This window comes from Acinonyx jubatus, chromosome A2 (assembly GCF_027475565.1).
Source record: "Acinonyx jubatus isolate Ajub_Pintada_27869175 chromosome A2, VMU_Ajub_asm_v1.0, whole genome shotgun sequence".
NCBI classification, from domain to species: Eukaryota; Metazoa; Chordata; class Mammalia; order Carnivora; family Felidae; genus Acinonyx; species Acinonyx jubatus.
The window spans coordinates 132,511,407-132,539,151 of record NC_069383.1 but is presented as its reverse complement, the minus strand read 5'-3'; the positions used below and the strand labels follow the sequence as shown (position 1 = coordinate 132,539,151).

At 41.1% G+C, this 27,745-nt stretch overlaps 1 protein-coding gene across 2 annotated transcripts in view; it reads left to right on the top strand.

Annotated features, from left to right (window-relative positions):
- The window catches only part of SLC25A26 (solute carrier family 25 member 26), a 136,205-nt gene that overhangs the window by 90,276 nt on the left and 18,184 nt on the right, over positions 1-27,745 (top strand). The window contains exon 6 of one of the 2 annotated variants that reach the window (XM_015072445.3): positions 13,402-13,446. The exons of the other annotated variant lie outside the window; for it this stretch is intronic. Coding sequence (XP_014927931.3) covers positions 13,402-13,446 — 45 coding nt within the window. The remainder of the gene's footprint in view (positions 1-13,401; positions 13,447-27,745) is intronic. 2 annotated transcript variants of the gene reach the window in all.

Below are 27,745 nucleotides of genomic sequence, written 5' to 3'. Positions count from 1 at the left end.
CCCCTCCCCCTTTTTACCCTCCATAATGCGTATTAGTAACAATAAATATTGTGTTTGCATATCATTTTGCTGTTGATTTCACAGTATGATAATCATATCCAAATAATTTTCGTTTTATGCTTTGTAAAACATGGCTGATTTGATACATAGTTTTCTGCATTTTGTTTTTCTGTCTTAGTACCTATAGAGGTCTCTTCATGTCACCTGTTACAGTTCTGATTCATTTGTATAAATGACTCATCTATGGTTGACGTTGTTTTAATGTACCCAATGATTTCCGTATTAATGACACCCATATACTTTGTCTCTAGGCATCAGCCACTATAAATTCCTTAGAGTGGGTTTTCTGTATCTAAAGATAATGTTTGTAAGATAGAGGTTTCTAGATTATAACATTCTTTCTTTTTTACATAGAAAGAGAAAGAGAAAAACTATAACTTAATTTCTTTCAGGCACACACAAGCAGGGGAGAGGGGCCGAGGGAGAGAGAGACAAAGAGAGAATCTTAAGCAGACTCCATGCTTAGCATGGAGCCCAACGTGGGGCTCGATCCCATGACCCTGGGATCATGATCTGAACCAAAATCAAGAGTCAGAAGCTCAACCAACTGAGCCACCCAGGCACCTCTGTTACATGTTTTAACTTGTGGTTTCTTGTCCCTTTTCTTAATTTTGCTGGTTTAAGTTATTTTCTTTTTTTTTTTTTTTTTAACTTTTGTTACTTTGGAGTTTTTACTGTGCCTTTCCATTCCATTAATTATTACCTTTTCTTTCCCTTTCTTCATTTCTCTGTATATTTGAGTATCCATACACCTTTCCTCTCTATGTGCCAGGTGTAGAGTTTGAGCATCTGCTTTTCTCCCAGTAGTTGTTAGGACCATTGCTCTAGCTTCTGACATTGCAAGTGAGAAGTCTGGTAGCCCTCTGAGCTTTCCCCTCTGTAAGGAATATGTTCTTTCCACCTGCATGCTTGTAAGTTTTTTTTCTTACAGAATTGAGGCATTTACTAGGTTATGCCTAGGTCTGTGTCTAGAATAAAGTAAGCTCTGTTAGTCTACAGATTGAAGTCCTTCTTTGGCCCAAGTAAATTCTCTTCTGTTATGTGTTTTGTTATTGCCTCACTACTATCTGTTCATCTTTCTTCTGCTGGAACTGCTGTTCGTCTCATTAGTTCTGTCCTCCAAGTCTCTTATCTCTTCTATCGTGATTTCTCTTTTGCTGCTTTGAGCCATTTTTTCCATTTGATCTTTCAGACCACAAATTTGGACCTTTGCCATGATCCATTCCTTCCTTCCTTTTAATCTGCTGTATGGTTTATTTGGAAAATTGTGTTTTTAGATGCAGGAAGATTTCTCTCTACTGTAGTTAAATCTCACTAAGTTTGCTTATTATTTTTCTGATCCATAAGGGCCTCTTACTCTTCAAATAGCTCTCTTCACTTGTGGGTTTGCTTCCTTTGCCCTGACTGGGAACTGTCTTTCTAGATGCTCAACCTTGTTATGTGTTGTCATATTTTCCTTGTCAGCTCATAGGGGTCCAGTTCCCACCTTGGCCTCGAATGATTTAGGGAGAGCTGCCCCCCTCCCCAAGGGTCTTCAGATCTCCACAGTCCATGCTTTTTCTAGAATCCTTAGTTTACAGTCATTGTTTCAGGGTTCCAAGAGGCTAGTCTCTGAGCACTTGTCCAGCTCCTAGAAAAAAATTAGAAGTACACATCCCAGTCTCCTGTTCTGCAGTCCAAAGGGCCTAAGCCTTCAATGCCATTTACTATTCTACAGACATCAGGCCTGTTTATCTCTTGCAGCAGATGGATTGAAAATAGTAGTAGGGGTCACGTGAGGGAGGTGGAGGTGTTAGGCTCTTGTCATCATCTTCCTGGAATCTTCTTTGGCCCTGGATATTTCATTTTATCTTTCTCCTAATGGTTGTGGATGTATTTTGGCCTAGAGTTAACCAACGGTGAGGAGAAAAGTATCGGACACGGAAGTTGGAAGATCTGTGGGAAAATTATGTTATAATTCTCCTTTCTTTGCTTCTTTCCTTGTAAGAGGATCAATTATACTTCCCTGCCTGTGGTTAAGTGATTCGCACTGTCTCCCTGTCCTGTAGTCAGGCTTGGCACTATGATTTGTTTTGGTCTGTGGAAGGTATGTGGAAGCCAGAGTGTTCTCTCTAGTTCTGGAAAGAGCCCTAAGAGGTGTAGCAGCTTACTCTCAGTTTCTACCTTTTCCCTGGAGAATGGTATGTCTCGGACACGGTCTGTTGCTTCTGACTGGGCCTTGGAATCAGAGAACACCTGGAACAAAAGCCACTGGCTCAAGGCAGCCATGGCCAGCCTATAGCTGACCTGCAGTGTGAATGGGAAGAACAAGTTTGTTGATGCCCCTAAGATTTGAGGGTTTTTTGGTCATGCATCAAAGCTAACTGATAAAATCTGGCTTAATTTCTTGTTCCTCCTTTTATTAGATAATATTTATTTTTACACATCATTAAAAAAAAATCTGTATCAGATCCTAAAGTTTATTTCCTGTCTCTCCAGCTATTCTCTTATTGGCTCACATGCATACAGTAGTGTCATGGTTGTGGTCAAACGCCAGCTGTGGAGAGTGTTCACAATTAAATAATAGAACCCAACCCACGTAGCACAACTGAGGATAAAGAAACCAGAAAACTGCGGGCGCTGTCTCGTGGCAGTTGATTACACTCATTAATCTAATGCCTTAAACTCCATACAGGTTACTCTTCTGAAAGCATGGCTTCTCTTTGATGGTACAAAGTAGGTTGTTTATGGTTCTTGCCACCTGGGTTTTAAAGCTGTTTTCTGTTAGAAGTAAATAAGCATTCATTGGAGGTATATTTATAATGTGGCTGTCCAAAGCTTTCATTTCCTGGGATGTGGAGACGGTATGTGCATTTTCATCTGACTTTTGACTTAACTAACAAATGAATGGGATATGTTTTTGTATTTTATTCCCTTTGCATATGATTGATATTTTCCCCCTTATTAATCAGCTCTCAGAACATCGTTCTAAGAAGTATCTGTAAATCACTAGTTCATAAACGGAAAGAGCATTCAGTGAGCTCTGAGCCAAAAGACCTGGATTCTCCTCTAATTCTGCCACCCGCCCTAGCACCTGCCTTCCCTTCCTCCATTCCTTCGCTTTGCCTCATTCACTCGTGTGATCGTTAGTGAGCCCTCTGTGCTGCCAAGCCCTGGGGTGCAGTGAGGAGTAAGCCAGACCCCTCTCCCTTCGTGCCCTTAGCAAGCCGCTGCTCTTTTGTCTTTGGCTCCTCAGCCCCTTCTTCTTTCTTCTGACCGTGCTGTGAACTGGTCACTGCCACACTGCTTCTCAGCCTCCTTGTCATTTTATGTTCGTGGGGCATCTTCACTTATGCTTTTAGTCCCACTGCATCATTTCGCTGAGGCTGGGGTGGGGGGGAGCGGTCCTGAGAGAGGAAGGTAGGTGAGTGGGGGAGGCGGTCAGGGAGCAAGGGAGCCACCCATGTGGCCCAACCCCTATCCAGACCTATTTTTATTTTTTTTATGATTCTTTTCAAGTTGTAATTCTGCATTAATGCCCAAAGAATGTAGCTATACAGATGATTTGGATATTTGGTGAGATTATTGCTCCTGGCTGGTCTTTTAAATTTTATTTATTTTATTTGTATTCCTTAGAGTTTGGGAGACCATTAATTAGAACATCTTTATTTCCGAAAAACGGATTGCTTCAGAGATGGGGAGAACCTGGGTAAATAAGCATGTACCTCCGTGAACAAGGACATTTGGTAGAATAATAAAAATCATCTACTTTCTCTTGTAGGACTTCTTGAGGGGTTGGTTACTCCTTTTTCCTCCCCCTTTCTTACGCTTGCTGAGGAAAGTGCTAAGCGTGCTGGCTGAATGGGCTGAATGTAATCCTAGGTGAGAAAGCCGAGTGACTACGTGCAAACGCCCGCTCTCGCTCGCACACAAAAATCTGAAGAACAACCTGGTTATGTTTTGTAAGAGATTCCCGTTGCTTGAGATTCCAACTGAAAACATCTGTTTCCTGACCCTGTGCCAGAGTTCTAACATCTTGACAGGAATTCTGGTTGTGAAATTTCTCAAGCACCTCCCTCAGCTATATACATACTCTCTGGCTGTTTTCTTAGAAGGCTTAAGTCAACACAACCTAACATATTGGAAACGACACTGAAGAACTGAAAATGAACTTCTTCGTTTGCTTCTTACACAGCGGAAGAAAAGCTCAGGTTTTGTTAACAAGTATGACACTCGTTGCTGAGTGACTATTGTAGGAATTTTGGGGTGATCCACAGTTCATTAAAGAAGCCAATGAAAATAAATGCATCAGTATGTATGTGTGTGTGTGTGTGCGCGTGTGTGTGTGCGCGCGCATATGTGTGTGTCTTTATATAGATTTTTTTAAACTTTATTACACAAAATGCAAACTTTTAAAAGTATTTCCAACTGCATTTTTTAAGAATCCCAACTGACAAAAATAGTTCATCATTTTAGGTAGGGCACAACTTCTATCTACTTGGGACCTCACAGTTACATTCTGCTCAGTCATACATGCATTGGTTAGCCTCGATACCATAATTCCCCCATGTAAGTACTGTGTGCAGAGCCCTGGAAGCAGGATTAAATCTTAATGCAAGTGTTGAACATTTGCTAGGAGTTAGTGTTGAATGGTGTGTTAGAATCAGTTACTTGTGGGGGCACCTGGGTGGCGCAGTCGGTTAAGCGTCCGACTTCAGCCAGGTCACGATCTCGCGGTCCGTGAGTTCGAGCCCCGTGTCAGGCTCTGGGCTGATGGCTCAGAGCCTGGAGCCTGTTTCCGATTCTGTGTCTCCCTCTCTCTCTGCCCCTCCCCCGTTCATGCTCTGTCTCTCTCCCAAAAATAAATAAACGTTGAAAAAAAAATTTAAAAAAAAAAAAAAAAAAAAAAAAAAGAATCAGTTACTTGTGGCGTAAAAGCCGGTGTGATTTTGTGATTTTTTTTCATTTTGAATGATTTGGTAAATTAAACTTGATACCTAAAAGATGATTTCTTTGCATTTTGATAGACCTGAATATTTTTTTTTCATGTAATTTATTGTCAAGTTGGCTAACATACAGTGTATACAGTGTGCTCTTGGCTTTGGGGGTAGATTCCCATGATTCATTGCTTACATACCACATCCAGCGCTCATCCCAACAGGTGCCCTCCTCACTGCCCATCACCCATCCCCTCCCCCACCCCATCAACCCTCTGTTCTCTGTATTTAAGAGTCTCTTATTGGGGCGTCTGGGTGGCTCAGTCGGTTGAGCATCCGACTTCGGCTCAGGTCATGATCTCACAATTCATGGGTTCGAGCCCCGCGTCTGGCTCTGTGCTGACAGCTCAGAGCCGGGAGCCTGCTTCCGATTTTCTGTCTCCCTCTCTCTCTGCCCCTCCCCCATTCACACTCTGTCTCTCTCTCCTTCAAAAATAAATAAACATTAAAAAAAAAAAAAAGAGTCTCTTATGGTTTGCTTCCCTCCTTCTGTGTTTGTAACTATTTTTCCCCCTTCCCTTCCCCCATGGTCTTCTGTTAAGTTTCTCAAGTTCCACATATGAGTGACAACTTACAGTATCTGTCTTTCTCTCTGACTGCCTTATTTCACTTAGCATAATACCCTCCACTTCCATCCACGTTGCTGTAAATGGCAGGATTTCATTCTTTCTTATTGCCAAGCAGTATTCCATTGTATATATAAACCACATCTTTATCTATTCATCAGTTGATGGACATTTGGGCTCTTTCCATAACTTGACTATTGTTGAAAGCAGTGGTATAAACATTGAGGTACGTGTGCCCCTAAGAGGCAGAGGGGATCTCAAGCAGGTTCTGCACTCTCAGCAAGGGAGCCTGACATGACAAACCCACGAACCATGAGATGACTTGGGGCGAAAGCAAGAGTTGGATGCTTAGCCGACTGAGCCACCCACACGCCCCTATGCAGTATTTGTCTTTTTGTTACTGGCTTATTTTACTGGTTATAATGTCCCCAGGGTTCATCCATTCTGTAGTATTTGTCAGAATTTCCTTCTTTTTAAGGCTCATATTCCATTGTGTGCGTGTGTACACACATACCATATTTTGTTTATTTATGGATGGACAGGTGGACACTTAGGTTGCTTCCACCTTTGGGTTGTGGTGGAACCACATAGGCTGCTTTGAACATAAATGTTCAAATACCTCTCTGAGACCTTGCTTTCAGTCCTTTTGGGTGTATACCCAGAAATGGAATTGCTGGATCATATGAAATTCTATTTTGCCCTATTGTTTTCCAAATGGCTCTGTCATTGTACATTCCCACCAACAGTGTGCAAAGGGCTCAGTTTCTCCATATCCTTGCCCATACTTGTTCCTTTCTTTTCTTCTTTTTTTTTTTTCTTTGATGGTAGTTTCCTAATGGGTGTGAGGTGATATTTCACTGTGGTTTTGATTTGCATTTCTGTAATGATTAGTACTGTTGAACATCTTTTCACACGATTCTGGGCTGTTTGTAAAACTTTTCAAGAGAAATGTCCATTGAAATCTTTGCCCATTTAGAAATTAGGTTTTTGTTGTTGTTGAGCTGTAGGAGTTTTTTAACTCCTGAATCTTAACCTTATATTCTGAATCTTAATCTCTTATCAAATACCTGATATACAGATCTTTTTTTGTCGTTCTGTAGGTTGCCTTTTAATCTAGTGATTGTGTACTCTGATGTACAAAAGTTTTAAATTTTGGTGTAGTCGCGTTTGTCTAGTTTTACTTTTGTTGCCTGTGCTTTCAGTGTCCTATCCCAGAAAGCATTGCCAAATACACTGTCACGAAAGTTCTCCCCTATGTTTTCTTTAATGAGTTTTATAGTTTTATGTCTTGCATTTGGATGTTTGATCCATTTTGAGTTAATTTTTTATATGGTGTAATGTAAGGGTCCAACTTTATTCTTTTGCATGTGTATATCTAGTTTTCTTAGCACTATGTTTTAAAGATAATTTTTTTTTAATGTTTGTTTTAGAGAGAGAGAGAGAGAGAGAGCGAGGGCAGGGGATGGCGGAGAGAGGGAGACACAAAATCCGAAGCAGGCTCCAGGCTCTGAGCTCTCAGCACAGAGCCCCATACAGGGCTCAGACTCACCAAGTGTGAGATCATGACCTGAGCTGAAGTCAGACGCTTAACCGACTGAGCCACCCAGATGCCCCAGCACTATTTGTTGAAGAGAACACCCTCCCACTGTCCTGGCACCCTTGTCAAAGACCATTTGATTATGTATATGCTAGGGGTCATTTCTTGGCTCTCTGTTCCATTCATTTGTATGTCTTGATGCTACTGCCACATCGTTTTGCTTACTGTGGCTTTGTACTATGAAATCATGAAATATGAGACTTTAACTTCCTTCTTTTTTAAAGACAATGACTTTTGGCTACTTGGAGTCTCTTGACAATTCATATGAATTTTAGAATGAATTTTATTGATGATACAGATGTCATTGGGATTTTTCTTAGTAGCACCTTTTGATAAGCAAAAGTTTTAAAATTTGATGTAATCTGATTTTTCAGTTTTGAGAAATTTTATGATTATTGCTTCTTATGTTCTAAGAAATCTCCTCTTACTTCCAGGTCGCCAAGATATTCTGGTCTGTTTTCTTTTAAAAGTTTTATAGGTTTAGCTTTTATTTTTAAGTCAGTGGTTCATCCTGCATTAATTTGTGTATATGGTTATGAGGTTGGGGGTCACGTTTCATTTTTATGCATATAGATATCTAGCTGTTCCAGAATTATTTATTGAAAATACTGTTTTTGAACTGTTTTCTGTTGTTTGGTCTGTGCTTAAGCCTGTTGTCCTGATGATTATCCTGATTACTGTGTCTTTATAGTACTTCTTGAAATCAAATTGTGTTGGTCTCCTAGGATTTGGTGTGATTTTTCAATATTAGCTATTCTTGGTCTTTGGCATTGTCAGGTAACTTTTAGAATCAGCTTGTCTGTTGTTGTTGTTTTTTTTTTTTTTTAAAGAAAACCTGCTGGGATTATATTTGGGATTTCATTGAAATTATAGATTATTTGGCAGATGATAGATATTTTAGCAATATTGAGTCCCCTAGTCCATTGACAATGTATTCTGTATTTTTTTATTTTTCTTTAATTTCTCATAAAAATATTTGGTCACTTAAGTACATAGGTCCTACAAGTCTTCTGTTAACTTTTTTCCTCAGTTGAATTTTAATTCACCTTTAAACAGATTTTTTTTTTTAACATTTGTTTTTCACTAATTTGCTGCTAGCATTTAGGGATTTTGTTGCTTTATTTTCTTTCTTCTTCTTCTTCTTCTTTTTTTTTTTTTTTGTATATTGATTCCTTAAGATTCTTCAGAATTTTCAGCATGCCTAATCATGTCATTTTGATAGTGACAGCTTCCTTCCAATTTTTCTGCTTTTTTTCTTTTTCTTGCCAGTTATACTTACTAGAACCTCCAGTGTAGTGTTGAACAGAAGTGAGAACAGACATCTTTGCTGTGTTCATGATCTTAAGAGGAAAGCATTCAGTCTTTCACCACAAAGAACGGTGTTTGTGTGTGTATATGTATATATATATATATATATATATGTGTGTATGTATATGTATATATACACGTGTATATATATATGTGTATGTATATGTATATATACACGTGTATATATATATGTATACATATGTATGTATATATGTGTGTATATATACATATGTGTGTGTGTATATATATGTGTATATATATGTATATATATATGTGTGTGTATATATATATGTGTGTGTATATATATATATATATATATATATATATATATATGTATAGGAGGATTCTGTAGAAAGCAGAGAAAGAACACATAATCACTACCTTCAGTGCCAAAATTCACTAAGGATATGCTGTGCCTAGCACATGGAGTTAATGATTGGTGATATCCTCAAAGCTCCTGGCTGAGTTCTAAAAGATTTACTTAAGAATCAAACTGTTCACATGCATCTCCTTTTCTTTATTAGATTTTGATGCCCTTTTGTCCACTTTGTGCTTTTTTGGAAAGATGTTTTAGGACTTACAGGATCTCTTATAAACCTTAGGAATAATTCACTTAAAATTTTTCCTAATTTTAGGTTAATTTCCTTTATTAGGTAGATGTTCTATTCTCTATATACAGTGCACATAAGTCGATAATGGCTGTTCAGTTGAAAAATCAATGTCTGTTTACTGTTAGAATGCGTTGCTGTCAAATGCTAGTTAGCACTAGACCAGCTTTAAATGGCTCTCACTTTTTTTGTTTAATTTAGAAATTTGGAACAATAGTTACTTTGAGGCACAAGGTTTCTTCAGCTTGATTTGTCTTTTGTCACCCTTGGGGTGAATGGTAAAAGGCACAGCCTATTTAAGAGGAGAATGGCTTCGTTAGCACTGCAACACTGAAGTGGAAAACCCTAAATCAGTCACAAAAACTTGGACATTGTCACACAGCCAAAAGGAGAATCTCTTTGGGTCCCTTGGAGGGTCCCTTGAAAATCGCAGTGGGCCAGTTCTTGGACCCATTGTGATATCCATAGCAGGCCTACCAATCCCATGCTGTACGAATCGTTCTAATTTGAGATCTTAGCAAAAAGTTTAATTTTTTTGTTTGTTTTATTGCTAGAGAATTTGGGGTTATTTCTGCCAAGGTACAATAGCTTTCACAGCTTTTAAAACATACTTTTTATTCTTATGGTTCCTAGATCATTCATAATAGTAATGTATTCATTGTAGCTTATAATCAAGTCTTATTTTTAAGAAAGTGTTATGCTGATACGACTTTTCCACGGAAAAATAGAATTTTGGTGATAAATAATACCTTAGATATCATTATCTTTGTATCACCTTGGTTTGTTATAAATCACTTCATTACTTTTTAAGGACCATAAGATGAGGGACACTTGTTTTAAGATCACAAGGCTCAAAGCATTGATTGGCTTCAGTGATGATTCTAGTCCACTACTTAATCAGAGGTGAAGCGTGTTCGTAATGTAATTTTGTACATTCTCTATTTCATTAGTAATGGCCAACACTTCTTCCCCTGCTCACCACACCTATATTTGATTTTGTCTACTTCACCTGGAATCCTCACATGCTCTCTTGTATAGAATTATTACTGTGTTTATTACTGAGTGGAGTCCATGTCAAATTTTAGCAGGTTTCTCTCTCTCTGCATCTGCCTCTTTGATGGGAGCTGAGTTTACTGCCGCTCGCTTATTAGTGCCCTGGGTCGTAACAACCTTATTCAAACAAAACATCTTAAATGGAGGCATTAAAAAGGTCACAACAGTGAGGCGTTTTGTAACTTGCAGAGCAATAAAATGAGTATGTTGTGTTTTGGAATATAAGACCTCTGAGTGCAGCTATTCATTTTCTACATCTATAAAACGTTTTGGAATAACAGCTTACATCTGTTTGGGGTTTAAAATTCCACGTTTTGAAGAAACATCACTGTTATGTAACTCCAAACCAGATTCGGGGAGGGAGTGAGCTCTTTGACAGGCCCGTGTTCTTGGGCAGCCTGGAGAAGTGTTTGTTTTAGCCGTGGAGCACTGCTTGCTGGCGGCCCTCCTTCCGCATGCATGCAGCACATTTTCATTGTTGTTTGTTCCTCTCGTAAACGACTGAAAGCTTTCGATAGGATCTTGACTTGAAGAATATTTGAAAAATTTTTACACGTCAGGAGTTGATCTTACAAGGGATATTTCACTACCAGAAACCAGAAATAAATTTAATTATTTAAGCGTTTACAGCACATTTAATCACCTTAGGCTGTCAGTTAATCTTGTTTTAGAGAGTAAATTGGGGTTTACTGTCGGCTCACTTTTTAAGGTAAATACCCAGTGGAATAGTTTGGCCATTCCAACTGTATGACTTTTACATTACTTCTTTAAATTTGAAGGAACAATTTAATGAATAACATTTAATAGAGGAAAATGGGAAAAATGTGCATCAACAGGATTCAAAATCTATTATTATTTTTTTAAATACCAAAAAAGTGCTGGTAACATACAATGAAGTTTTACAGGTTATTTTAATCAAGAAGTAAAGAATGCTACCATGGACCATTACAATAAGTTGTAAGGCCTTTTTTTCTTCTTATTAATGTGGAATATTTACATTCTTATTAAAATGTGAACTACTTACATTAGGGAGAGGAGAGTACAAAGAAGAAAATTAAAGTCATTATCATCCTAGTACCTGTTACAGCCCTCTTGCGTGTTTTATTACACACTATAAATTTTTTTGAAATTTAGAAAAGCTTTTAGAAAACTAATATGTAGTCAGTTTGGGTGGGGGGGCTTGATAGTTAATTGAAAATACAGCACTTTAGTTTCAGAATGGACGTTTTGTCAGGTGCTTTCACATTTTGGTGACAACAAAAACTAAACTAAATGTCACCCCTGTTGTGGAATTTTGACATCCAGGGTGGGGTGCTGCTTACTCTGAAGACAGCCAACTTCTCTGAGATTCTACTCTGTCAGCCTAAACTAGACTGTTGCCGTCATTTTTTTTTTTTTTACTGCCATTTCCTGCCTGAGCAGAAGATAGATCTTTTTTTCTGTGTCCATTCTGAAACTCAGGGCCATCATTTACTCCAGCAGAGTAAAGGCAAATGATATTAGACTTGTAATTTGTGATTAAATGGAAATACTTCAGAAGTAATTTAATGCCTTCGATTCGTGTGAAGGTAACTGTCCGTTAATGCCTTCAGAATCGTGGTCTCTACCACACACACCCTTCACAGACTCACACACCCATATGCATATTGACACTGTCCAAAGTCCACGTTTTACTCTCTCCTTTCAAGTGAGTACAGAAAACAGTACTGGGGCCATGCCTTTTTGGCCAGTGATGGGATGTCATCAAGACTAGTGGGTGGTGTTCACTGGAATTGAGGTATTTTTGTCTTAGGAAATAGGGAGGTGTGGTTCTGTTTTCCAATTTTAGAAAATGTCATTGAAAGCAAACAGGTTGTGCTGTGGGTGAATTTATGTGCAGTAAATGCACTGAGAGGTGTTTCAGGCAGAGTAGCAGACGGGGCTGTGGAGTCAGATTGTCTTGGCTTCAGTCAAGTTATACAGCATCCCCGAACGTCCTCTTCACCTGTAACATGGGGAGAGTAATAATACCTACCCATCTCACAGGGTTGTTGTGATGTGTGAAATAAAGCTTAGGAAGTGCTTATTAGCACAGTGCCTGATACATGAGAAGTGCTTGGTCATTCTAGCGCGTATTGCTGTCCACATGACTGCAAACACTCACTGTGAGTGCGCTGGTTGTCTTCAGTGTCACGCTTTGCTACTGCAGATGACTCCTCTCCCTGCCTCCCGTGGGGACTGGCCGGCCCTCAGGCCCAGTTGTGTTCTTGGGCCCCTGCACTGCTGACATGCTGTGCTTTCCCACCGCCACACTGGCCTGTTCCTCCTTCCCTGTTGCTCCACTTCCTCCTGTAAGTGGCTCTGTGGCCTCCTCTCTGGTTTCCTGCCTGCTCTTTCCCTCCGCCTGCCTCCCCTCTCTACCCCTTTGTACTCTCCTGCTCCTCCTCCCCTTCCCTCTCCCTCTCTTCCTTTCTTCTCCTCTCTCTCTGGGCCTCTCCTTCTCTCCCTTTTCACCTCTCTTCTCCTCTCCCCTTCTTTTCTTCCCTTCCCTTCCTTTTCTCTCCCATCCTGCTCTGCCCCCCACCCCCCGTCTCCTCCTCCCCCAGTCTTGCTCCCTCTCCCTGTTTGTCTGTTTTTTTAAGTTTTTAAATGTTTTTATTTAATTTTGACAGAGTGAGAGAGGCGGTGGGGGGGAGGGGTAGAGAGAGAGGGAATCTGAAGCAGGCTCCAGGCTCCCAGCTGTCAGCCTAGAGCCCAGCGTGGGGCTTGAACTCATGAACTATGAGATCGTGACCTGATCGGACACTCAACTGACTCAGCCACCCAGGCGCACCTCCCTGTTTCTATTTTAAACCCCAACATTTGGCCCGCTAAGGAGTAGACAGCTCTGGTTCTGCAGAAAAATGTCAAGTCTTTAAAGTCCTTATTGCTTGTGATAGGAAATATTTGTTTTGTCAGTTCAGTAGCCAGATCTCTGTACTGTGTTTCTCTTTCTGTTTCAAAAGGGTTTCACACCATCATTTTATGTCCCTTGGGTTCAAAAAGTTAGTAGAACTCTACAGGCAGTTACAGCTTAACTCTTTTTCTGAAAACTGTATATACTGCACCTATAAATTTAATGTTAGTTTTGTTATACACATAAAGTTAAAATGAACTAAGGCTTATAAATAATAATTATAGGTTCATATAGTAGGGCTAGGCAAACTCTGATCTTTCCCGCCTAATTTATTTGATTTTTTTTTTTTTCTCTTCAGATTCCTTTCTCATTGGTCCAGTTTCCCTTGTGGGAGTCCTTAAAAGTAAGTTTTCCAATCTTCGTATAAAATTTCTGCCTGATTCACACACATGCCCACCATTTTCAGTGTGGAATAGTACAATAGAATATTGACTGGCAGTTTAAAAACTCAAAATTGTTGATAGTTGAAAATACTTTTTGTGTGTGATTTATATGCCAGTTCAGCCTTTTAAACTTGTTCTCTCTGTGATACTGGAAAATCAGCACAGCAGGCATGACTGAAATGCATGGATGTTAAGAAAAAACTTGGCTTTACTTCCTTCTCTACTGCAACCCTTTTTCTACCTGGTGGAATTCTGTTTCATTCCGTGGGTGCGTGCATGTGTGTAGAGGCCAAGGAATAACAAGGTGGGTAAATGGACAGAAATAAAGGTCCCGAGTATTTGCAGGCCGGGAGCAGCAGAGGCCTGGATTCTGAAGGTCCGTTCCATCTCTGCCGTTCACCCCAGCCAGCTGGGGACCCCGAGGGAGAACAGAGTGTGGTGAGTTGTGAGTCAGCCTCAGGGAAGGTCACTCATGTGTTTAAAGACAAATAGGTGAATTTTTAAAAGCCTGTGTTTAAAACAGGCAAAAATGTTAATGAGGTTTTTTTTCCCCCATCTTCTGGGGTGATGATTTTGAAAATTGTGTGTCATGATATAGATTGTGTGGCTATTTGACAGCATTTTAAGGACTCTAATGTGAAAGGAAATATTAGAGAACATCTCATAGTAAGCGTAAGTCTTATTTCGTACAACCTCAGTGTTGCTTGCACACGCACACACACCTCTCTCTCTCGGGTTGCGACGGAAAATGTGCATAATGGTCAAAAGAATTTGAAAGCCCTTGTTCAACTGAAAATGGCTTATAGCAGACCAAACTGTAAAATGGCATACTTTCTAGGTGGGCATTTCATAATACAAAGGGTAAAATCATTACTCTCACAATTGTATGGAATTAGTAATCAAAGCATGCTCATACAAAATGTGTTTTGAAAAGTAAAAAATAGATATATTTGAATTCTGAGGTTGTATGCTAAGGATAATAAGATGAGGTAAAACATGACTCGTAAAAAAGACAGTCTGGAATATTAAATATTGAGAAATATTTCTTAGGAGTGATCTGCTTTTAAATAGCACAGCTTAGTTTATATCTATGTACTTTGTATAATCGTTTCTTGGGTCTTTTGTTGTCATTTTTGTTTTTACCGTTTTCTGCGTGGTGCGTGCTGAGAATGGGTTCTTGGGCAGTGTTTCTGGGCATGACGTAACAGCTGTCCATTGAGAAGGCCACATTCCATGAGCATAAGAGCTCTCCTCTTCTGTTTCTGACGGAAGAGCAGTGGAGCCGACAGCTGTCCAGGAAACAAGACTCACTTTATTAGCGCCTCAATAACCAGCATTCACACAGCACACTCACACCCGTACAGCCCTATCTTTGCATAGGAATGTTTTGAGGCCCAAAGAGGGAAAAAGCATGAGGTTTATTTCTTTTCAGTATTAAGGACATTTGTAGTATTCTAGCTAGTTAAGAAATGTCTAGAATTTTTCAGAGTAATCATAGATAATAAAGTTACACCTTAACAGTTGTCTTTGAGCAAATGTTAAAATGCTATCTTTTTCTTTTTTCTTTTAAAGTTTGGTTTATTGAGTAATTTTGATACCGGAAAATTCACCCTTTGTGAATGTACATTTTTATGCATTTTGACAAATGGCTTGTGACTACCACCGTAACCCAAATTCAGAATATTTGTAGTTTTCCCTTTTCCAGAATATTTTATAAATACAGTCGTACTATGTAGCCTTTTGTGCCTTGTCTTATTTCGCTGAATATGCTTTTGAGGCGCGTTCATATTTTTGCTGTACCAGAAGTTACTTCCTTTGCGTCACTGAGTAGTATCCCGTTGTATGGAGGTCTGCAGTAGGGTTTGTTCACCTGTGCACTGGCTGATACACATTTCCGTTTCCAGGTTTGTGATTACGAGTAAAGCTGCTATGAATTTGCATGCAGGTACTTGCATGGGGACATACGTTTTTGTTTCTCTTGGGTAGGTCCCTAGGAGTGAGGTCATAGGGAAAATACAAGTTTAATTTGGTAAGACACTGTCCGAGGTGGAGGTTGCCCCATTTTGCAGCAGTGTGTAATGAGAGTCCCGGTTGCTCTGCACCTGTGTCACTTCTTGTTAAATCATTAGATTAAAAACATGGTTTTTTAGCTATTCTCATAGTATGTTGCTATCTCCTTGGGGTTTTAATTTGCAGTTCTCTCCTGGCTAGACACTAGAGAATATCTTTTTCCATAACAATATTATTTTGTTTAAATGTCCAAATGTGAACTCACAGTGCTTCGTAGGAGACCGTTTTGGCCACTCCTTTTATTTTTGTAAATAAAATTTTTACAGTTTTGTAAATAAATTTAAAATTTTTCAATTTTGTAAATAAATTTTAGTATGTAAAAGCAAATCCATTCACATTTGCTTTTGTACCCACAGAGAGATTAAAATACGTGCAAGAACTTTTCTGTTATGTTTATGTGAGAATACTAAGGAAAATTCTTCCCCACAAGGACTTGAGCAGATCTCGTATGTGTTGTGCTGCAAGGGCGGGGCAGTGGGGGAGCGGTCTGGAAACAGAGTGGCCACTGTCATCTGAAGCCTCTTCTGCCTGCAGTTAAAGGTACCACCTTTTTGTCGAATCACTTCCTCCTGCTGCCTTCATTTCTCTTGAGCATACTGCTCGTCTCCTGACCCATTGGTCTCAAACCCTGGGTTATAATTTCATGGTCTCTTTCTCTGTCTGTAGCACATCACTCAGCAAGTCTGGGTGGACTCTGACTTTGTGGACCCTGTGGCCTCCTTCTTATCAGATTCTTATTAACTTAAAAGACGCAGTCGTGACACTTTCTCTTCTCTCTTATCCATTCTACACATTGAATTTATGTGATCTTCATTCAACATCTCTTTGAAGTTCTCAGCGGTTTGTAACTTTCTGAAACTCTAAAACCTAAAGTTGTTGGCACTCATGGATGTCCGCTCTGTGTCTTCACGGTTTTTTCCATCTCCCTTCTCCCTGTACTTCGTTGTTCAAAATCTTTTCCCTCCAGCCAGAATAGACTCCTTCCTGCTTCTGTTTTTTGGCTGCTTTCTGAAATATGCTTCCACACCTCCAGACACTGTGCATCTTCCGAGACCAGTTGAGTTTTGTTGTTTTTTCCCCTCCTTGAAGTCTTCCAACCCAGGCCTTGAAGATTTATCCAAACTTACCTCACGTTTGTGTGCATTCCTTACTGGTATTTAATCACACACTGTCCTTTGTTTAAAACAACTGAGAACTGAGCTTTAGAGTACTGGAGCAAGGCCTCAGTCCCTTGCATTTACAAATGGGTGACAGATGGTGTGAGGGTACATGCATTGTCTGTGCACTCTGAGCTGGATGTTGGCCCATTTCACAGCAATGCAAAGATGAATAAGAGGGTTAATGCCTTTGAGGAGCTTGGGGTCGATCGGAGAAGCACAACACCCCCACATAACGTTCAGCTGATGTGTCTGTAATTGTACACTCTGCAAGGAGATGTGGGGGCCAGTCCTCCTGACTCCTCCAGGGATGTCACTACGCTGCCTCATTTCTTCTGTTTTCCCTTTCTCGTTGTACATAAAATAAAATTTTTACAATTTTGTACATAAATAAATTTTGTTTATGTTTGCAAGAAAGAAGACTGACACCGTAAAGAAGAGGAAAAGTAAAAGGGGTAGATTATCATGTCCAGAATTCCTAAGAAGAAAATTTTCCTTTAAGATTTATGTTGTGTTTGGAACTTTCTGGCAACCCAACCAGAAGTGAAACATGATAGATGATGTGGTTGTTATTACCTGACAAAAACCCATCCCTTATTATTTCACCTTGTCCCTTGGCTTTGACTGCTGTCCTTACAGCTCTGTCATGGACCACCTCCTCTCATGTACGGCCTCTTGTGACCAGATTCCTAGTTGACGTCCTCACTCAAGATGTCTCAGGCGAACCAGTTCATATATTTGGGGGCTCCTGTATTCGGCGCATAGACATTTATAATTGTTAGCTCTTCCTGATGAATAGACCCTGTGATTATTATATAATGCCCTTCTTCATCTCTTGTTACAGCCTTTAATTTAAAGTCTAGTTTGTCTGATATAAGCATGGCTACTCCAGCTTTCTTTTGACTTCTAGTGGCATGATAGATAGTTCTCCATCCCCTCCCTTTCAATCTGAAGGTGTCCTCAGGTCTAAAACGAGTCTCTTGTAGACAGCAAATAGATGGGTCTTGTTTTTTTATCCATTCTGATACCCTATGTCTTTTGGTTGGCGCACTTACTCCATTCACATTCAGTGTTGTTATAGAAAGATACGGGTTTAGAGTCATTGTGATGTCCTTAGGTTTCATGCTTGTAGTGATGTCTCTGGTACTTTGTCTCACAGGATCCCCCTTAGGATCTCTTGTAGGGCTGGTTTAGTGGTGACGAATTCCTTCAGTTTTTGTTTGTTTGGGAAGACCTTTATCTCTCCTTCTATTCTAAATGACAGACTTGCTGGATAAAGGATCCTCGGCTGCGTATTTTTTCTGTTCATCACATTGAAGATCTCCTGCCTTTCCTTTCTGGCCTGCCAAGTTTCGGAAGTGACATCAGTCACGAGTCTTATTGGTCTCCCTTTATATGATAGGGCACGTTTATCCCTCGCTGCTTTCAAAATTTTCTCTTTATCCTTGTATTTTGCCAGTTTCACTATGATATGTCGTGCAGAAGATCGATTCAAGTTACGTCTGAAGGGAGTTCTCTGTGCCTCTTGGATTTCAATGCCTTTTTCCTTCCCCAGATCAGGAAAGTTCTCAGCTATGATTTCTTCAAGTACACCTTCAGCACCTTTCCCTCTCTCTTCCTCCTCTGGAATACCAATTATGTGTATATTATTTCTCTTTAGTGCATCACTTAGTTCTCTAATTTTCCCCTCATACTCCTGGGTTTTTTTATCTCTCTTTTTCTCAGCTTCTTCCTTTTCCATAATTTTATCTTCTAGTTCACCTATTCTCTCCTCTGCCTCTTCAATCCGAGCCGTGGTTGTCTCCATTTTATTTTGCAATTCGTTGATAGCATTTTTTAGCTCCTCCTGGCTGTTCCTTAGTCCCTTGATCTCTGTAGCAAGAGATTCTCTGCTGTCCTTTATACTGTTTTCAAGCCCAGCGATTAAATTTATGACTATTATTCTAAATTCACTTTCTGTTATATTTAAATCATTTTTGATCAGTTCGTTAGCTGTTGTTATTTCCTGGACGTTTTTCTGAGGGGAATTCTTCCATTTCGTCATTTTGGCTAGTCCCTGGAGTGGTGTGGAACTGTGGGCACTTCCCCTGTGCTGTCTTGAATAACTTGCGTTGGTGGGCGGGGCCGCAGTCAGACCCGATGTCTGCCCCCAGCCCACCGCTGGGGCCACAGTCAGACTGGTGTGTGCCTTCTCTTTCCCTCTCCTAGGGGCGGGATTCACTGTGGGGTGGCGTGGCCCGTCTGGGCTACTTGCACACTGCCAGGCTTGTGGTGCTGGGGATCTGGCGTATTAGCCGGGGTGGATCGGCAAGGTGCACAGGGGCGGGAGGGGCAGGCTCAGCTTGCTTTTCCTTCGGAGATCTGCTTCGGGAGGGGCCCTGCAGCACGGGAGGGAGTCAGACCCACCAGAGGGATGGATCCGCACAAGCACAGCGTTGGGTGTTTGCGCGGTGCAAGCAAGTTCCCTGGCAGGAACCGGTTCCCTTTGGGATTTTGGCTGGGGGATGGGCGAGGGAGATGGCACTGGAGAGCACTTTTGTTCCCCGCCAAGCTGAGCTCTGTCGTCCGGGGCTCAACAACTCTCCCTCCCAGCCCTCCAGTTCTCTGAGCAGAGCTGTTAGCTTATAACTTTCCAGATGTCAAGTCCCGCTTGTTGTCGGAACACACTCCGTCCGGCCCCTCCGCTTTTGCCAGCCAGACTCGGGGGCTCTGCTTGGCCGGCGAGCCGCCCCTCCGCCCCGGCTCCCTCCCGCCCGTCCGTGGAGCGCGCACCGCCTCGCCGCCCTTCCTACCCTCTTCCGTGGGCCTCTCGTCTGTGCTTGGCTCCGGAGACTCCGTTCTGCTAGTCTTCTGCGGTTTTCTAGGTTATTTAGGCAGGTGTGGGTGGATTCTAAGTGATCGGCAGGACGCGTGGTGAGCCCAGCGTCCTCCTACGCCACCATCTTCCCAGGATCCTCTCAGGCGAACCAGTTCAGAACAGAACTTTTGGCTTTCATTCTGCTTGTCTCTAGCCGGTCTTCCTGTGTTGACCCCCTCTCAGTAAATGGCACAAGTATCTGCTGCTAGCTAAAGTAGAAAGCTGGGAGTTAGTCCATAGTTCTCCGTTCCTCCCATCCCGATAACCCAGCCCGTCAACAAGTCCACTGCTCTCACTGAGGCCTTGGACTCACCTTTTGTCTCATTTGGCACTTTGGCTCCTCAGAAGGTCCCCCTGATTCCATTCTTGCTTCTCTAAAATGTGTTCTTTTCACAGCAGCCAGGGTGATCTTTTAAAGAAATCAATCAAGTCATACCACTGTCCCTTAAACCCATCGGTGGCATCTCTTTGAAAGAAGAATAAGATCTAGAGTTGAAGCTATGGCTGACACTGTTCCTGTGTCCTCTGGCCCCCTCCTGTGTCACCCACCTCCTGCCACCCACCCACTAACCACACTGCAGCCACAGTGTCTCCACTTACTGCTGGCCTTCCTTCGGTTCTTTGTGGGCTGCTCAACTGGGGTGTTGCTTAACCCAGGACCCTTACATTTGTTGTACCCTCTGCCATAAACGCTCTTCTAACATCGTCACTGAGCACTACTCAGTAGTAGTGAGCCTGCTGCATGTCAGGAACTTCTCGGCTTGGGGATAGCATGGTAAAGAGGGCAGATGACAGTCCCTTTTCCTCACTGAGCTTCCATTCTAGGTCTTTCCCTAGGCTTTTCTCCTGGCCAGCTCCTTCTCCTTCCCCAGGCCTTAGGCCATATGTCACCAGAGAGAGGACTTCCCTTTCCACCCCTCTTTGGAGGAAGACCTTCTCATCTTCCCTCCTCAGGAACCATAGCCCCTGTTTATTCCCTTCCTAGCACTTTAATAAAATTTGTTCAGTTAGGACCTTGTATCACCTGAATACTTAAAAAACATATCTGTTGTGTGTTGAGCAGATACTATGTGCCAGGCACTGGGCTAAGTACGCACTACACGTTCATTAGCATCTGATTCACATCACCCACAACCTGGGGTGGGAGGCCTTGTCATCTGCATTAAGACAAGGAAAGGGGCTCAGAGAGGTTGTCTTCATCTGTAATCCAAGTCTCAGTTTCCTGTCCAGCACCCTTTTACTGTGTTAATAACACTGTTAATGATAGTAACTGTAGTAACAGCATAATACCCAACATTTCTCTAAGTTACAATGCACCAGGAGCCATGATAACCACTTTCCACAGATTATCTCCTATTCAAATTGCATTGATTCCTTAACTTGATAGTATAAAGATTAAAAACACTGGCTGGCATATTTCTTAGATAGACTCTCCCAAGCATCTGTGGTTCTCCTGTCCTTGGGCAGGGATTCAACAGTGTTCGCTTCAGGAGTCAGCCCTGTGACCGGCCAAGGGTGAGCACAGGTAGTTTATGGTAATGAGAAAAGCCAGACCACATTTTTCTGTGTGTTTGTGTTTAATTTCTTGTAGTTCTTCGCTTATTGGAGGAAGGAATTTTGTCTTCTGATTGTTTATATATATGTTTATATTGTTAATAGTTCTTTTACACAGCAGGTGTCTGTAACGATTTACTAATTGAAGTTTGGCATTCTTTCTTTTTCAAATTCAGTGCAGAGTTGGATAATATATATTAACTGTTTCATTTATAATGAGTTTCTTTTAGAAGTATGTCCACCACTATAGCATACGGGTTTACTCTTACTGAGCTTTAGGTCAACAATAAGCATATTTTGGAAGGATATGATAAAATTCCCTGTAAGAATGTCACATTTTTTGTATTAACTGAATATTTAACAGAAGTAGCAGTGTAGTTTAGAGGCTTGTTAAGAATGTGGTCTGGTCTAAACAGGCTTCTAGCCACAAGGTGTTACAAAGTTGCAAAGCACTAACTAGAAGAAATGCAAGCTTTAAGTTCAGATGCAACTGTTGAAGTAAAATGAAAATAAAATAATTTTGGTTATGTAAGACTGTGACACCATGCTGATGATTTTGTAAGCTGAAATCTTAGCTTTGTATTAGAAATCAGGTCAAGGGATTATTCTTTGAGTTATAGTACAATGTATAAAGTCGTCACTTAGATTTTTGATGTATACTTCAAGTGTTTTTAGAAGTTAGTACTTTAGAAAAACCTGGTTTTATTCAAGTGGAAGAGTAAATAACTTGTTTATTCTTGATTCTTATTTTGATAACACTTAAAATGTCTACCACCATATTCCAACCCACGACAGGATTCTACACCTTTTAACTATCTGAGTAATGGTTTAGGGGAGCCTGGGTGGCTCATTCATTAAGTGTGCAACTTTGGCTGAGGTCATGATCTCCCAGTTCGTGAGTTCAAGCCCCATGTCAGGTTCTGTGCTGACAGCTCAGAGCCTGGAGCCTGCTTCAGATTCTGTGTTTCCCTCTCTCTGTGCCCCTACCCTGCTCGGGCTCTGTCTCTGTCTCTGTCTCTGTCTCTCTCAAAAATAAACATTTAAAAAATTAAAAAAAATAATAGTAGTTTAGAAGATGCTCAGTGCTCATTGTCCTCATGTACACACTTTCATTTCTAGTGTCATAATGGACATGTTTGGTCAAAACATAGATTGCTAATAAAGGCATGCTAAAGATTGAGAAGGGAAGGATAACAGATTTTGCTCTGTTTTACGTGTGTGTGTGTGTGTGTGTGTGTGTGTGTGTGTGTGTGTGTGTGAGAGAGATTTTTGCTACAAGCTTAGGGTAAGCTTGTACCCTAAATTAAATATATCAGTGTGGAAGAAAACACCTGAAAATAAGACCAAAGTATTTGTTGTGTGTCCAGACCACCAGTTGAGTCAGAATGTAAGCAGCTGATAAGGATTTTAGCAAAATCGCAGAATGAAGCAGGCATCTTTGAACAATTCAAAAACTACAAGAACATCTGAATTCTTAATTCGCATCCTGGAAGATAAGAGACACTTTGTGCAAAAAAAAAAAAAAAAAAAATCTTAGTGCCCTTTCATTCAATTTATAAAAGTAATAGGTGACATTTTCTTGTTTCTGGGGCCACTCAGGTAGAGGGAGAGAGAGAGATCCCGTAATATGGGAGTTAGGAAAATAAAAACTTCCTCCTACTTTCAGGTGGGATTCCGTTTGTAAGCAAAATGTTTTGTAAGTTGTTGTTTTGTGTGGTTTGGCCAAGGCAGAGAGTGAAAAAGAGATGTCCAGGAACACTAAGTAGGGTGGAGGACTGGCCTCTTTAGCAGGGGCCCTCAGACGGTAGCTGGCAAGGTCGTGGCTTCTGGAGCTCTGACTTCCTCCCCCAGCCCTCCTGTGACCTGGACACCCAGCTGCCCATCCATGGTAGCTGCAGCGAGAGGCCACAGTGATGACGACACCACGCAGTTCCGTTCCTGAAGGTCAGATTTAAGCCTGCCTCATCAGTGGGACATCTTAGAGGGTAGGGGGTTAGGGTCCTTGGTCAAAAACAGTAAAAACCACGGCAGGATTCTTCCTTTGTCTTCTTTCTTTTTTACATTGATCTCCTCCCTGGGCAAGTTAGTGACTGTAAGGAGATAAAGAGAATCAGTCCCTTAGAAGATGACTGTGTTGAGTCACGTTGCCTTTTTTGCTGAGACAAAGTGTGAGAAAAGAGGCAAGTTGACCATGCTTTAGTTTCATCAGATTATCAAACACAGTACTTTAAAAATGCCTAGGGGCATGCATCCGGCTTCTGTTCAGGTCCTGATCTTGCAGTTTTGTGAGCCCGAGCCCCACATGGAGCTTTGTGCCGACAGCTCGGAGCCTGGAGCCTGCTTCAGATTCTGTGTCTCCCTCTCTCTCTCTACCTGCCCTCTCTCCCTGCTCATGATCTGTCTCTGTCTCTCATAAATAAACATTAAAAAAAATTTTTTTTTAAATGCCTATAATGATTCCAGTTTCTTGGGAGTTTATATACCTTGCCAGTAGTTGACCTCAGAGGACCCGTGTGTAGGTTCACATGAAGTCTCCTTTGAAAAATGAGAAAAAAGGAGGGAGCTTTGTTTTTGTTTTTTAAATTTGCTCTCTGGTTATTTGCGAGCATTTTTGGTGCTTGTTTAGTCTGTCTGGCTTCAGTACGCACTGGGATGGCGTTGCTGCTGCTCCGGTGTCTCTCTCGGTGGCCGTGCCCTGTTGATCAGAGCCCTGCGTCCACCTGACCCTAAACAGAACCTTTGACCCACATAACAGCTTGCCGGAAAGCCTTGTCCACCTCCATCACTTGGGAGTCTTGGAGGTGGAAACTGTTTGCCGTTCCCGGTCTATGTGGTTCTCTGCTGGGCCGAGAATGAAAACTTGGGATTGTGATGTTTGGCCAGTTCTTGTCTTCCCCTGCTCTTTACACAGAGGTGAAGTTATCAAACACTAGGTTGTCGCTCTTCATCTAGGGAGCAGGCATTTGCCAGCCTTCTGTAAGGAACAGGGCAGGGCCTGTGGGGAAGGCAGTGAGGTTTCTCTCCTAGAGAGTTAGGGCTGAGATGAGACTGCTCATGAAGGTCAGTGAAAACAGTGACTCCTTACTGTGTATATTTTTCTGGTGCTGTTGAGGAAGGAGGCTTGCCAGTATATTTGTTTCCAGCTACATGGGGCTTAGCAGTGCAGTCCCTCCGTTCTTTCATTTCACCCATAAAAATCTTTCAAAAATATTGTTCCTTAAATATAGTAAGCCAGGTGTGCGTTTGCAGGCAGAATTATTAAAAATAATCGTACCTGTTTTTGTTGACTCCCAGTCAATATCATGAGCATGAGTTACCGTAATTTGTTTTATTTTAACTGTTACTCAGTGATATGTCTAGATATTGTTAACAGAACAGGACCCCTTTTCCCTACCCAAAACTGACAAGACATCCAGAGCCAGAAAACTCCAAGAGCACCCAATCAGAAGAAATGCCTCTCTGGTAAAATTTAGCCACATTTACCCCAAATTAATACTTTTTAACTATAAAACCTCAATATTAATAAGCAACTCAGCATTTGAGCCCATCTTGATTTTGCTCAAGAATAATAAATAAGTTATTTATTACCTTTAATTACCACCACAGTCATTCATTAAAGACTTTGTTACAAATTCTTTGTATCTTCACCACCTTAACTTGTCTAGAAGTCAAGTATCTCAGTATCCCAACGAACCAAATACAGTTTCACCAAAAACGAGTTTACATACCAGCCCACACAAAGTTGGTGCTTTGACACATCTGTGAATGGTTTCCATGCAGCCGCCATTATACCTATAATTAGCCTGTGTATTATAAATGATTCCTAATCATCAGTTAGGTACATCCACCTTCAGTTAGGAAAACTACCGTAGCCATTTGATGATGTTGCCAGAGCCATAGTATGGCAGAAGTGAGAGCTTGACTGTGGTCTCAATTGTATTTAGTAATGTTTTCGGTTTAAAACTTTGCTTTGGAGATCTCTTTTGAAGACATGTTGGTATATGACTACTTACAGAGAGATGATTCATTTAATTGGATAATAACAGGGTGCCTGGGTGGCTCAGTCGGTTGAGCATCCGACTTCGGCTCAGGACATGATCTCCCAGTTTGTGGGTTTGAGCCCCGCATCAGGCTCTGTGCTGACAGCTCAGAGCCTGGAGCCTGCTTCAGATTCTGTGTCTCCTTGTCTCTCTCTGACCCTCCCCCGCTCATGCTCTGTCTCTCAAAAATAAATAAATGTTAAAAAAATTTTAATTGGATAATAACATTTTGAGCAGCTGTTGCTTTGTTTTTTAAAGTGTATGTTCCACAGTGGCCCTATCAGCTACAGTCTGGAGAGCGTTAGCGCATCTCTGCTGTCTCCACAACATTCTGGTGGTGGACTCACAGCACTAAGGCCTGCACAGAGGATTGTCTTTTGTTTTGTCTAAATAAATTGTCACCTGAGGTTATTAATGTGGACTCAAGGAGATGATCCTGTACGCGTGCCTATCCTTGTACCCCCAAAAGCATTGGCAAAGTTTCATAAGCGTGCAGTACTGGAAGCTGCGTAACTACTTTTGAGTATGACAGCTGAGGTCCCAAACTGGGAGTTTTCCTGCACTAAAGCCAGAACACTTCTTTCGATTTGTTACTCATTTATAGGACAATAGTGTACGTTCGGGTGGGTCTTTTGAAGTGAAAAAGCTTTCTTTTCATGCTTCATACTATTATGCTCTAATAGAAAACACCTGACCCAGGCCTGCCCTCCTAGCCGTTTAATAGCACTGAACTTGGTGTTTGCTTTCTATCCTTTGAATGAATACTCAGGCTAGTAGCTGTTACTCTGGGGTTAGTGGCGGGGGGTGGGGAATGCTTGGGAAAGCCAAATTACGTCATGCCGCTCTTCCTCTCATAGGCCTTGAGCCGTGAGTGAAGAATTGCTTGGGAAAGTAAGACGACCTACTTGTTTTCTTGTGCTACCAATAGGTATTCAGGATTCCTCGTGATATCCTAATGGATGATAGAAATAATGTTAATTTTAAAAAAGCTCATGTTAGGGGCGCCTGGGTGGCTCAGTCGGTTAAGCCTCTGACTTCAGCTCAGGTCATGATTTCACAGTTAGTGACTTCGAGCCCCGCATCAGGCTCTGTGGTGACAGCTCAGAGCCTGGATCCTGCTTCGGATTCTGTCTCCCTCTCTCTCTGCTCCTCCCCTGCTCGTGCTCACTCTCTCTCTCTTTCTCTCTCTCTCTCTCTCCTTCAAAAATAAAAAAATAAAATAATAAAAAATAAAAAAGCTCATGTTAAAAATTGCATATCTTTATAAACAGTATGAATGATGAAATTCGAAGTCTGTATGTGAGTAGTATTGTACCTACTTTAATCTCCTGTATTTCGTTGTACTATAGTCATTTAAGATGTCAACATTAGGGGAAGCTGGGTGAACGGTATATGGGAACCATATTATTTTTGCAACTTTTCTGTAAGGGTAAAATTTCTTCGAAGTGAAGTGTCTAAGCTCTTGGAAATATTTTGTAATCAAGGTATGTTATGGAAACTTAATAAAAGTTATAGACACTAAGCTGTGAACCAGACTCCAGGCAGCTGTGAGGATAATAGTGAGCAAAGGAGATGTTTTGCTCTTATGTAGAATCTTGTAGTTCTGCCATGAACATGCCTACCTGTTGTCATTTACCTTCCTAATCAGGAAACAACCATGTAAGCAACATTAAGAGTAATTTCTGCCTGTCTCATTACTTCCACTTGAAATTTCTCATTGACCTGAAATGGTAACAAATATGCATGGGTTCATCTGAAAATTTCAGTTTTTATTTGAAAAAGAAACAGGACATTGAATTGGGATAAATGAGCCAATATTAGGTAAAGGATGCCATCTGCTTTTTTAGTTTTACTTATTTTCGTTCGCATCCTCTATCATAGGAGTTGAGATTCCCAATACTATGGTTTTTCACATTTGGGCTCACTTTCTGCCCTCATCCCTACACTCCCTAGTCATTTATCTGCCTGCACGGTAACCATTAGACCTCCATGGAGGTGGAAGTACTTACTTAGGTTGAAAAATTATGGCAATTTAAATGTTTTGGTGTTCAGATAGGTCCTTAAAAAAATCCTCCATTACAAACCCACATTATTTGAACAACTTGTACAGACATCACAATATTTTAATAACTTACATATTGTAATGTAGTTGTATTAGAAGGTGAGCTGTGTATGGTAGTGAGGAATCTTACAATGATGCATATATATTATCTTGTCTACAAGACACATGGCTTTGCGGGGAGCCACCAACCAGCTTCAGCTGTCTTGCTTACTGTCTCTCTGACCTTTGGCCAATTCCTTACAGTCATTTAGCACCGCTCCCATACCTGTGTTTGCAGATCATAACATTTTCTAAAACTAAATAAGAAATATAAAATCTTTAGCATAGCTCCTGGAACATGCTAGGTGCTCAGCAAGTGGCAACTACTCTTGTCACCAGTAATCATTCCTGCTGTTGACTGCACTGTGTTTTTATTCCATTTTCCAGTCTACTCAAATTATTGAGAAGTCACTAGCAATAATATTTACGTTTCCACTGACTAACCTTTCCTGTCTTCCCAGCCAGTTTTTTGTGGATCTC